Source organism: Ixodes scapularis, unplaced genomic scaffold, assembly GCF_016920785.2.
Source record: "Ixodes scapularis isolate PalLabHiFi unplaced genomic scaffold, ASM1692078v2 PGA_scaffold6__148_contigs__length_123643588, whole genome shotgun sequence".
NCBI classification, from domain to species: domain Eukaryota; kingdom Metazoa; phylum Arthropoda; class Arachnida; order Ixodida; family Ixodidae; genus Ixodes; species Ixodes scapularis.
The window spans coordinates 17,883,687-17,896,900 of record NW_024609881.1 but is presented as its reverse complement, the minus strand read 5'-3'; the positions used below and the strand labels follow the sequence as shown (position 1 = coordinate 17,896,900).

Sequence of the window (13,214 nt, the reverse complement as noted above, 5' to 3'; positions counted from 1 at the left end):
AGAATTTTCCTTGTATTTCGTGCTACTTCTTCTACTTATCATGCTGAAAAGTCAACCCAGACATTGAAGAGAAAAATGAAGTAGTCGAATACACAAGAGTTCTAAGTTCAGCGCGTGTGCTTGTCTTCCCGAGTGTCTGGTGCGAGATTGGTTTTCCCTGCGCTGTCACCGTCAAGTACAGGCAGAAAGTTCACACATGAGATAGAACATCTAGAAACGGGAATGTGCTCCTGCATGCAAATGTACGAGTGGGCCTTGTAGAAAATAATTCTTCCGCTTTATTTACAATACTGCCAACAGCCAGTCTCCACCTGCGCGTGGCTTGCAGGTCCACCAGGCCTCGGCATGAAACCGCGACAGTGCCAGTATGTATCACAGAGGTCATCCAGAGCACAGGTATTTGGCACTAACAAGTTTGCTTTCGGATGGCTTGGCATCGTCCGGGAGACCCCGCCACGAGCAGCGGGGCAACGGACCGCCTGGATTTCTTTGTACATCGTTGTGTCTGGAGGATTCCATGTTGCAATTCAGCCTGCTTAGCACTTTTGTTTTTTGAGGGAGGGGGGGTGGACGCAGTCGGGCAACATCTTTTAGATGGCGAGGCCGTAGTACCACCACCTATACTACATTTCACACCAAAGAGTTTTAGGGAACCGCTTTTTGCACATCTGATACGGCACGATGGGCCCTACGGTTCGAACTACGCATGTACCACCACAGAAGACTCATACATGCGCACATCGTACCGGAGGGCCCATCGTACCCTATAGGATGTGCAAACACGGTTCCCTAAAACTCTCCACTAAGCCCGGCCGCAGCCAACGCTACGATCTGTGGGGCTAATCAAGCAGTGCCAAGAGTGCAACGTCACGGCGCTCGTGACGCTGCACAAGGGTAACGAGGCCGTGACGACGCACTTTTGGTGCAACTCAAATGGTCCATCGAATCGTGGAGTCGGATGCGCTCAGACCTGGTGTGAAGCGAAGTATAGAATAATCAAAGTCCCTGCACTCGAATTTTGACGTCATCACATCGAGATCGAGCGCAGACGCAAAATTGGACACGGGCACTGCTTCAGCAAGTGGCCGAACCTCGTGTTCAGTCGTTGCGTCGAAGGATGCTTGGAGTCAGGCTCCATCCTAGTCTGCCGACGTTCCTAGGAGGTAGGGGAGGCTATCCGCAAACTTTGATTGTTCCTGGTGGTGTGGGAGGTATTTGATTTTCCACGTCACCCGTAAGAGGCCGGTGCCAAGTGCGGATGGGCCACGAGTATTGCGTCGGCGTTCGGCCAGGACTCGTGCTCGACCCCAGTCCAACGCTTACGCAGCACTCGTATCAGATCTGCACCCCGCTCTGCCCCCTTCAATTGACAAGGAAAATCCGGCACTACTGCCTTTTGTCTACGGTGTTGAACCAGGACATCGCAGGAAGAGTAGCTCTAGCAACCATGTGCAGTTGGGGTGCAACCATGCCTCTTGGCAATGCCCAGGAGGGTACAAAAACCGCAGTTGCATCTCGCTATTGCGTTAAAACAAAAAAGCTGGAAAATATCACACAAAAAAGATGGCATTCAATGTGTCATTTCTAGTGCACATTTTATAAAGCTATGTTTCACTGTGGTTGCCAGTTTTGTTTGTCCACCGTGGTGAAACTTCCTCTTACAACTAACCAAGGAAATGAAATATCTTGCCCTGAATGCTACGAATTCGCACGAATAGAGCCAGTTGTAGCGCTATCCCTAAACAGAGGGTTAAAGCTGACGTAAAATTTAAGCACGTCTGAAGTTTCATATGCCGAGGAAACGGAATAAGTACTGAACAGAACCGTGACCGCACAAAAAGAAGGCCACCAACTAAGCCTCCAAAAAAACCACAATGTGAAAAAAATAAAAAAAACAAAAAAAGTCATACTTTTTGCAAGGTTATGCACTCCCTGTGTACTATTTTCTCATAAAAATATTAAAACTAACATGACCTTCCTGCACGTCCACACAAGTACAAATAATAGCAGAAAAAGAAAGTGAGACACCAAAGCATAAGTGAAAAAGAGTGGCCACAGTCAATTGAATTTTTTTTTTATCAAATGGCAAGCTGCTTGGGTAGGTGAATCAATAAATTTGAAGGCATCCTAAGGGCAGAGAATGTCGCATCCACTTTTTTTTTTACCGAAGTGATGGATATCAAGGATAGGAGACTAGAAGAATAGGGTAACAGACTAGGAAGCCTAAAGTAAATAAATTTAAATTGACTTCAATTACATAAAATTTTAGCTATATACTTGCATCTGTTTGTCATTCATCCCCTTGTTCCCCTTGCTCTATGGTTGTTTACTATCTTAGATGAATTGGTTAAAGAAATGCCAAGGCAACCTTCCATTGATGGAAAGTGTTCCTATCACATTGTGGCACATGGTCTTCACATTTATGCCAAATAGTAGTATAGCTTTAAAATATGCTTGTTTCTCCAAAAATTTTACTATATTTTACCATAGGATTTTCGTATTGGAAATACGATTTAAGCCCACAAAGGTGCACAATCTAAGGACACATTGCTCTGTGCAACCAACAATGTATAATTAGGGCCTTACCAAGGCAAAAACTTCCACATTACAAAATCAGGGTCAAGATCTTGGTCATTTCGAAAAATGCCATTGGTATCCATTACAATGCCTAAATAGCCCAATCCAAGGACTGATGTAACACAATGAAGCCATATCCAGCTGCTGATGCAAAGCCCTTCGCGACGTGGGTGCAGTCCTACCTTTGAATTGTGATTACGTGATTGCCTCAACCTTTTTTTTTGATACCCTACCCATTGCAGGATTAAATTTTGTTCAAGAGCCCTGGAACAAGACCCCTCCTTCTTACATTTCGCCTTCTTTGTGCAAGTGCTTGCAAAAACAAAGCACCTTGCAGAGCTCCTATATCGTGCCAGAGCTTTTGGTAGACCTACATACAACTGGTAAGCTGAAGTGCAGGGGTGTGGCAGAATTTAGAATTACGTATTCATAGGCTGCAACTCGTAAGAATGCAGACGAAATCCTCTACGTACACTTTTAAAGTGTCCTGTGGAAGCGCTTCCACCTCTCAAAAGCAAGAATCCTGCATAATTTCTGATTACAGTAAGCAGGTCAGGCTCCCCTCCTGCCGTTGCAATCACTGACTAAATAAAAAAAAAAAACACAGGGCATCTCTTTTGGATGCCTAGTCTTTAGCACGTGCACACTGCCTTCCGTTGTGCATTGGCTGCGCATGAATGCTTGCAGCACATAAGATGCTGAGGAGTTATTAAAGGCAGGAAGTCTGCACTGGAGGTTGGAAAACTGAAGGGCCTCCTTTGTTTTATTCTGTAAGTGACCATAGTTGTTTGATTTAAAAGAAAAAAAAAGTAAATGAATAAAGAAGGCACTGTAGTGAAGAGGCACCACTCAAGGCCCAATGAGAGAAGAGACGACAACATGTGCTAGTCGTTGTCATAGTTACATCGAGCATTTGTTAAGCAATATCAGAATTTTTCTGCAAGGTGGGATTCAGAGGGGGGTCATCAAAGTTTTTAAAGATAAAAATATCAAGATTTCGGGTTCAGCTAGCTTACATAAAACACAATCTAGATTTTTTTTTTTTTTTAAAGCAGTTTGAATCTGTAATGATACAAGTAAAAAAAACAAGTTCAAATAGGTTCCATGAAGTTCAAAGCTTGTTACGCAATACAAATTCTTTGGCATCTATAAAAAAACATTGTAGGAGTGGTTTGTGCATACTTAGTGGGAAAGGTAAGAAAGCTCCTTCAATGGAAAGGCTCCAACATGTCGATGTGTAAGCTTGAGTTGGAAAGGGCCTTTCTTAGAGAGGGTTACACTTGGAAAAGTTCCCACAGTTCTGAGTAACAGCGGTGATGTGTCCATAAGATTGGATAATCTCAGCAAATATGGCCAAAACTGAGTGTGCATTTCAAAAGGTGTCATGTTGAAGCTCTAACTTGTTAGGAAGGATGCAAAGTAGTCACATATCTGAGACCATTTGCTGCCAGTTACTTAAACTATAAAACAAGGTTGAACACCTATAGTTTCAAAATTCAGAATTACGGCCAAACATTTAGTTATGTACAACTATTCAGCATCCTTTAGCCTACCTCATATGAAGAGGGTTTCTAAAACCTCCATGAACATATATGAAGCTTATGAAATAGTATCTGGTGGCAAAGTATCATACTTGTACTTGCTCCCAGCTGCATAGCCCAGTGTCCTCAGCCTTTAATACAGAATGTGCCACAAGGTATCAATAAAAACTATGTTGAATTTGCGAGGTACGAGTTGATAAACTTCATGTTTGTTATTGCACTCCGGAAAGGACATAGAGAGGGAGGTACATCAAGAAAAGCGCTGCTGTGACTCCAGCTATTCTGAAATTCTTTTAGATATGTGGAGTTTACTTTAGAAAGATTGCAAATAAGCGAAAAATTCCGTAAGATCTTACGGAAAAAATGGCTGGTGCAACTGTTTCCTAGAACAGCACAAATGTTGTGCAGATGCATCACTATGCGGCAGACGTGCTTCAGTTCAGCATGTTCAACTTTTCCTGCTAAACTGGTCCAACAAAGTAACTTGTAGCATTAAAGCTCTGCCAGCCAAGAATATTCCTCGACACACTATGCAATCATTTACTATTTTTGCAATTATAGCTTTTTAGCAGTACGGGCTTAAAAACCAAAAGCAATCACTTCACAATATGTCTTTGAAAAACTGGCTCTAATAGTGTCCGAGATGTTGCGAAATTATTGATAGAAATAAAGTTTAGACTGGCCAAACCGTCGCACCAACAAGTGTGCACAAAACAGACACATGGTTGCTAGGTCTCTTTCACCCACAAAAACCTGCTGCCAAATGTCCGCATCTAATCCGAAAAACAAACAAAAAAAATCCCTATTGCATGAACTACAGGTACAGGCTACACATTCGTATTCAGTTTGCTTGTTCAAATCCGGCCAACGCCCCGAAATAGCACACGCTGCTCTCGAATGCAAAAAAAAGCAAAAACTCCTTCATTACACCCTAAGTAGAAAAACGAAATGAGAAAAAACTTCAAAAGTCCTTCTTCGAAGCTTGCGTTAGGGGCCAACAAATGCCGTCCGAAAATTTGATTCTGCCTTGGAGCGAAACCACACCCCAGAGTCCCATCTTCTCTCACACTCACACTCTCGACCCTAAGAGTCGAGATAACTTGGGCAGCCGTCACTCCCCTCAAGAAAGCTTGTCATGACACTTACACAGAAACAACCCCGCTCGGATCATTGCCTTCGTGATCAGGCTTCGACCAAACTTCTTCATCTTCCTCCGACGCCTCTGCAGTGCAGCGGGGGCTTTGTCGGGAAGGGTGCTCTCGTAACGTACAGTAAAAAAAATGACACACAAAAAGCATCCATTCTTGTTCTCAACACTTGGAATGGGGACACACACTCGGGTTTCAATAGAAAAAAAAGCAAACAAGAAGAAAGAAAAAAATGGTGGATAAAAACGAGTTATAATATAAATGTCCTAGGTACTTAGAAATACGTGCGGAGTCCGAAAAAAAACCACTTTTGCCGGGTGCGACGACCCAGAAGTGGAAGCGCCGGCGGAGCCTTTCTTTAAGCGACCCCAAAATGCACGTCGGGTTCACGTTACATAGGCACGGTGCTGGAAGACTATTTCCGAGTTGACGCGCGGTTCCACCGTTGGCGAATTTGTCGAACGACGCGTCACTCACCACTCGTCTATGTCGCGGCACAGGCTCAGAGAACTGGGCTTCTCGAAGACTGGAACGCAGAGTTTGGATGATCGAGGGAGCAACTCGCCTGCGTCGTTTAGTCACTAGAAACATAGTGCTCGTTGGGTGGACAACGACTGGGCAACTCTTGCGGAATGTAGGTGTCCTTGCGAGGTCTCATTCGATGCTCTCCCATTGACCTGTTCGAGCTGCAGGCAAGCAAACGAAGGCATAGTCGACAGGTCCAAATATGTTAAGGTTTCCTGCTGTTCTACGTTGCCCTCGCGGAGATTTTTGGGAAAAAGACACTGCACCCTAAGTGTAGAGAAAGGATGTGCACGTTGTAAAGCAAAAACACCCTCACCTCAGCCTCCCCCCCACGCCCGACTCATCTTTAGTTACCGTATGAGACATGCTTCTCTTTCAAGTTCAACACCTCAAAATACAGGTACACTTCGTACTTAAGTCAAAATTTGTCTTGCAACATAGATATTGCGCTTAAATGTTTTGGGGGAGCGGGGAAAGTTTATTTTGCGACGTACGTTTCCTATCTCGACACTTAAGAAAAAAATTCAGGAGCAGTTTAGAGTCCTTTCAAGAGCCAATGTGCCCGCGAGACACGATTCCACGACTGCACACCGACACCACTCCATTTCACACCACACTCTCGCCAGGATCCATCCCCTCCTCGCAGATCAGCTTGGAATGCTGTCCGGGCCGACGTCGCTCAGACGTCGGCGCGGCTTCGTAATCGGACGGCTCCCAGTTGCGCGACGCGGGACGCTCCTCTGTAGCTCCGGCGCGGAGCAGACCGCCGAACACTTTCTTCAGTCGCTCTCTCGCCGGGGGCCGCGACGACGCGATCTCGTCGCACGATCGCCAGCGCTTGGTGGCATCTTCGGCGAGAACCCCGAGGCGTCCTTCCGCCGCTCCACCGTTGCAGTTGGTGCTGTCCGTCGGATCTCTCGTCAGCAGCGGCCTCACGCTCTCGTCGAGGCTCTTCAGCCCGTTCTTGTTCCGGTCAGCCCAGTTCCGAGCGCCCCTTCCGGCTGCGATGTCCGGGTTCGAACATCCAAAGTCTGACGAGCAGCCCTTGCGGATCGCCTCCGACCGTCGTGGAGGGAGGAGCGATGACGATGGCGGCAGCTGGAGCGAGATTCCAACGTCGAGGTCCACGATGCTGTTGGCGCGTGACGACGACGCGTCAGCAAGGTCGGGCCGGTGATAGCTCCGCTGAGAGAAGGACGACTCGCGAGAGGGCGGATGCTTGTGTCGGATCACCGGGCTCTCTTGCTTCCGGCGGTGGAGAGCCTGAATGTGTGGAGGAAAATTTTGCCTAAGTACGACAACGTCCTCTATTCATAAGTTGTCTCCAGGTATCATTGCATTTTCAATGCTAGTTATAGTGAAATACCACTTCAAAAAACTTTAAGAAAAAGTTTGCTTGAGGTAAAATCCCGTAAATGCCCGCACTAAATGAGATAAATGCTGAAAAGCATGGGGCAGGCTATCTTTGGGCATGCGACAGAAAAACTTGATAAATAATGAAGGAGAAACACCTGGGCCATCACTACAAACCACGTGAGGTGGGAACTGATAGCGCGGTTAATGCGATTCCTGTCGGACATCGCGTGATGTCCGACGGCAATGTTTCAAAATTTTTATGTTACGGATACTTAGCCAGAAAAACGCAATGGGCGATCTCTCAGGGAAGGGTTTCCTTATGGGATTTTAGGCTGAGTGAAAGTTCACTCAACTCAAGGCGTTGCACAGAATGAAGTTTTGCTGGGGAGTTTTACGGAAGTCTGTTCATCTGGATAGCTTCTTCAACTGGAGTTTCTTCAAAGGGCATTTCACTGTCGGCCCCCTTTCCCTCAAGCAATACACTGGTCCTCCCAAACACAGTAGAGCTTAAAGGGAAGCTATGGAGCTTCTTGGAAAAATTGAGTTAGAAGTGAATTCTAGTGTATTTTTACCCCATGAACTCGAATACCCAAACCATTTGCTGTGCAAGTATTGTTAAACGCGAGAAAAACGCGAAAGACAGTCGCTGTCCGTGACGTCATCGACGGCTCTTTTGGCTGCCCAAGGCTAGGGGGGCGCGCCCAGTTGAAAATTCCCATTAGATTCCAATTGGAATTTCCAATTGGTACCAGCTAGGTTTTGGGACAACCAATTGGTCACTGCAATGGGAACCAATTGGAACCCATTAAAATTCCAACTGGAAAATTTTTTCCAATTGGTGAGACCCATTGGCCAGTGTGCTTCCAATTGGAACCCACTAAAACCAATTGGTTCCAATTAAAACCAGTTAGAATTCCAATTGGATCTAATTGGAATTTTCAGCTGGGAGGGGCTTCAGCCCTATATTGAAATTGCTGTTGTGGCTCTCCGGTGCGTCGCATTGAAATATAATTTTGATATCTGTTATTTTAAAGGCCAAATGAACGCAATTCAAGCGTTTTTTCTCAAATGTAGAAGTGCCCCATCTTCCCTTTAATATAATCTGAGTTTATTCTTCTTCAAATTCAGAGCTAATTAGGGTTAATTTTTATTCACATATCCAATAATTTCCAGTGTCGATTTTCTGTGACAAAAAATTGCCATTTCTCGGTGATGATGTAAAAAAAGAGTGGTCCAAGTTGCTAAATTACCCAACCTATGAAATTGTGCACATGAACCTATTATGTACTTAGAAACCATCCTGGTACTGACAAGGTAACAGGAGGACCCAAAGAAGAAAGCCCTCGTAGTGGGTCAACAGAAAATAAAGCCACACAAAAAGATCTCTCCCCATGAAGCTCTCTTACTCAAGGATCACTCCAATTTAAGGTTTCCAGTGCACCCCTGATTTTGATAATTTTGATAAAACTGGCTCTGGGGTTTCTTTTCCAGGTTTATCGATATGACGTGAAACCCCGATTACATGACTTTCAGGCGTTATAGCACAGAAACATTGTGAGTCGCGAGTCGTATCATCCAAAAAACCCAAGAAACATGAATGCTTCACAACTTCGATGCTTGGCCCCCCAGAAAAAAAAAAATATGTGGAGCTTCTAAAATTATTTTGAAGCTGATAATCTGCTAGGCTATGAAAGAAAAAAGCCCTAACAAATACACAACGAAATCAAAGCATCAGGCGCTGAAGGCACTGATGAGATTTCCCTTTCACTACCTCATTTTCAAAAAGTGACTTTCCTTGCGGGCCACAACTTTTTGAAGCAAGTAAGCAACTATTGTGTGCCGTCAAAACTTGATATTTCTGCATATGTTGGCACACGCATGCAGACGTCCAAAGTACAATTGGCATTGTGTAGTTCCCCTAATGACAACTTCAACGAGTGACACTGTATTGCGAATGGCGATGTTGTCGTCAGTGTTCGACAATATCCATAAGTCGCAACGGGTCCACATGGTCATAGGGATGTATAGTTTTTCAAGACCACGTGAAAATCATAAACAGAGAACGCACAAAGACTTGACACCTTTTTTGCTTTCCGAAAGCACAGCACAAGCCCACGCGTGCAACCGCACGGCTCGATGGATCACAGTCCAACAGCACATTGTCAAAGAAAGAAATTAAAACAAAAGGGAGGCACACAAAAGCAAAACAGTAAGGGTGGTGGTGAAGGGGACTGAATGAAGGACGGTCTTCCAGGGGGAAGGAGAAATACATGTTTGCCAGCGCAGTTTCGTTTTCACGCCTCGTCCGTTTTCGTCCGCGACACGACGCACCAGGATCGTTGTACGACGCGGGACTCGCGTATGCGCAAGTCGTGAATTCCGAACTTCTAATACAAGCATTATTTCTATGGGGAGTTTGCTGGGACAGTGCCAAATCGTCGTAAAATGTGCGGCTTTGCGTAAACAAGGGGTACCTAATCGGGGCTCCACCGCATATGCCGTAAATATGAAACCCGTGTTATGAGGGCTTACGGCGAGTTTCGACCGCGAATCACTGAGACGTCCGTACTTCGCAGAGGAGTAAGCAATTCAAGGAGTAGCTTTGCAGGTAACATACGACGCAAAAATGGTCTGGCAACTTGCAGTCATGACACAGCGTAACCCGAGAAAGGGCAGTCAAATGCTACACCGTGAAAGGGCCTTGAATCGGCCTTTACAAAAAGAAACGAAGTCTAAAACCAAATTTGGGGTTTTTTTCGTGCCGAACCAACAAAAGCCATATGGCAGGCTCCGGCGGAGGACCGAGGATTAATTTCGACCAGCCGGGAACCTTTTGTACGTGCAGCCGAAATTTCGACCGCAAGGCACCGGCCATCTCCACAAAAATTCACAGGGTCTCTTATGATATCCCCAAGACGACTTGAAGGCGAAAGCCCAAGCGCCGATGCATTGAAGACAGACACATGATTTACAGATATGGCAGTACCCCTCCACCGTGGCGGGGGTACTGCTTCGGACTACTGAACAAAAGGTCGTTGGTTCGACGCCAGCCAAGGGGCAAGGGCAAAACGTCTTTTCGGAGGAATATTAATATTCGCAGTTGTCACGTAAACGCTTTGATACCTTTTCTCTTGTCGATTTTCATTCCTTTCGTGTCGCCGACTTGTTTTTGCTCAAGAACTGAACCATGAGACATATAAGACTTTCGCCTTAACAAGCCCCCTTCCAATTGTGGGCAGCTTGGCCGGGATTCGAACGCGCCACCTGGATACTCGTAGGTCAACGCTTCACCTAAAAGCCACCGAAACGACCGAGACACAAGGATGAAGGCATACCTGTATGTTACCCATGACGGATCCGTTCATGAGTCCGGCACCCACGAGCAGAGCGTCCGTGTCGCAGTCTGGCAGCTTGGGGATAAGCGAACCTCGCCGGGGCAGCGCGGAGGACGCTTCCGGCTTGGGGCTCCGATGCTGCTGCTGCTGGGGGGCCGCCGAGGTGTTGTTGTTGTTGGCGCATGCCGTGTCGGCCACGCTGAAGAGCGGCTGCGGCAGCGGCTGGGTGGGCGCCCGCCGGTGCTGCGGCCCCAGCGTGTGGTCCGTCAGCCAGTAGGTGCGCAGCTCGCCCTTACCCTGCGCAGCGTGCAAAGATCGGGGCAGTGTAGCAATCGGCCGACAGCTCCCCTTAAATCGCTAGGAAAAATGAAGGTGCGCTCCTTTTATCTACCGCGCAAACGTAACATATGCGGAATACATTTGCGATATACATGCAAATCTGGACTGTGGGACGTAGAGTCATGTGACTTCATGGTCTGAAGTTGTGGTGTCAAAAACATAAACAGATGTAGGCAAGGTAACTGTTAAGCTGTGGTGCAACGTGACGTCCCATGAATCAATGTTTTGCAGCGTGGTCGAGTGATCACCTAACAAAAGTGCACAGACAGCCACGATCAGAACTTGTCCCATTTTTTCTGATTTCGGAAGATGGTCGTATGGTGCCACCTACCAAGAGAGTAATCCGAGTGTAACCAACTTCCACCACCTTTAGTAAGCGTACCACTGATTGATCCAGTTAAAAAGATTAACAATCACCTTCGCTAGTATCATGCCAGAACAATAATTTTTTTTCACCAAATTCCATTCTTCTAACTTTTACTGTTCACTTACTGTGTGAATTTTCATGCCCTACCCCTCTCTACTTGCCTCTGGGCCCTAAGGATAGTGCCTGACTGAATGATATTATTAAATAAACAAATAAATCAATAAATGGCTCGATGCAGGCAGTACCTTCATCTTGACAAGTCCTCTGTCGATGATCTCGTAGCCGCCGATCTTAGTCAGCAGATCTCTGCACTGGCTACTGATGTGGATCTTGAGTGCTGCACCAGCCAATGCAATCCAAGTCAGGTCACTCGACAAACAGACAACATCCCTCCAACATTTGTGAAGCTCTAAGCCCTCTTTAAAAGGGCTTAAAATCCCCCAACTATCGCAACTTACGCGTCATCATAGCACATGACCGAACGTTGCCATGTGGGAAAAGGCGGCTGTGTTTCTGTGACGCTTCACTGCAGTCTACATTGAAATGCGAGGGCATTTTTATGTTTCTTCCACGGAGGCCCTAATCTTCCAATCAAATTGAGATGGATTTTGCTACCCCACTCAGCCCTCGGTCATAGCAGAATGAGCCCACTTTGCTTCTCTGCCCCTAGACAAACGCTACTCTCTCTTTTCCGGCGTCTCATTGGCATGACGAATACGCCGAGTCTATGTGGGCCATTGCTCCTGTTCAGCGATGTCCACATCAGTTCGCTCCTTTCACTTGCGAGGCACTGTGAAGTCGACTGGAACACTACCAGCAGGCATATGACTTCTATCATAGATCCCTTCCGATAGTGTGCCCCCTGTTGGAAGCTGGGCAGTCCCTGGACTATGGAGGAAACAAGTGTGAGCTTCTTGCGTTCCATTTTGTTTCAGTGCTTTTGAGCCCTCAAGCAGCGGGAGCAAAAGCTGAAGCTACCCGCTCATGCCACTAGCACATTTTGCAGTGTCGATTAGCAAAAGAAATCTTATCGCATTTATTAACCACCGCCTCACCAGTTTCCCCCTTGGCATACTAGTAGTTAAGCGTCAGGCTCACAATATTGAGATCCTCAGTTCAACACCCTGTGAAGCATGTTTGGAATTTTATTCTCCAATTTATCCACTTCTCAGTCTCCCGCACGTGCACATTCATTCAGTGTTACAAATTCGAATTTTCAGTGAAGGGCTACCGCAAGAAATGCTGTCGGAACTTAAGAAACCGCCAATGAGACGCGAGTATTTCCTTCCATGGCAGGGTTCGGTCCTACTAAGTAGTGGTTTGGTAAAAAAACCAGGCAATACTTCGGAGGCAGTAACTTTACCATGGAGAAGGAAAACATTTTTACAATCAAAAACGAAACAATAGATAGTGCACCTTCTCCATTGGATTCCATCCGCGATGCAGTGTTCACGGTATCCCCGAAGAGACAGTACCGCGGCATTGTCTGGCCAACAACCCCCGCCACGACTGGACCTAAGGAGGACAGAAAACCCGAGTTAAGACTCCTGTCATGTCGTTTCAAACAAAAGTTGGCTGCAGATGACAAACATAAAAAAAAAGACTAAACTTAAAATAAAATTTGAGGAAACTGGAAAAAACTCTTTGGAGAACATCACATCTGATTTTGATGCAATGCAGCCAATAAATAAAACTGCCCGTCTCTTAGGTATATCCCAAAGGAACTCGAAATGCGTAGCATTTAAAGGTCCTCTTTGTCTCGCTGTGTCCATTCTTCTCGCTGTGTTGCTGCTTCTCTGGCACATCCGGTGACGCCATGACATGACATTTGTGACATCATGGTGTCATGTGAGGTCATGTGTCATGTGAGGTCATTGTGTCACATGAGGTCAGTGTGTCACATAAGGTAAATAATAATAATAATAATAATCTTTATTTCCATTTAAAAAAATGGTGGAGCAAAAGGGAAAAAGCTTCAACAAGAAGCTTGACTGGCCCTCAGCCCCATCGGCAGCCAGTGAACAAA

General features: G+C 46.0%; 1 protein-coding gene across 1 annotated transcript in view; it reads right to left on the bottom strand.

Moving 5' to 3' along the window:
• Nucleotides 1-258: 258 nt before the first annotated feature.
• Nucleotides 259-13,214, bottom strand: part of LOC8023073 (receptor-type guanylate cyclase Gyc76C) — a 183,684-nt gene continuing 170,728 nt past the window's right edge. Inside the window, 4 exon segments of the mRNA XM_042294397.1 lie at nucleotides 259-7,054; nucleotides 10,483-10,779; nucleotides 11,434-11,525; nucleotides 12,605-12,703. Coding sequence (XP_042150331.1) covers nucleotides 6,398-7,054; nucleotides 10,483-10,779; nucleotides 11,434-11,525; nucleotides 12,605-12,703 — 1,145 coding nt within the window. The 3' untranslated portion in view covers nucleotides 259-6,397.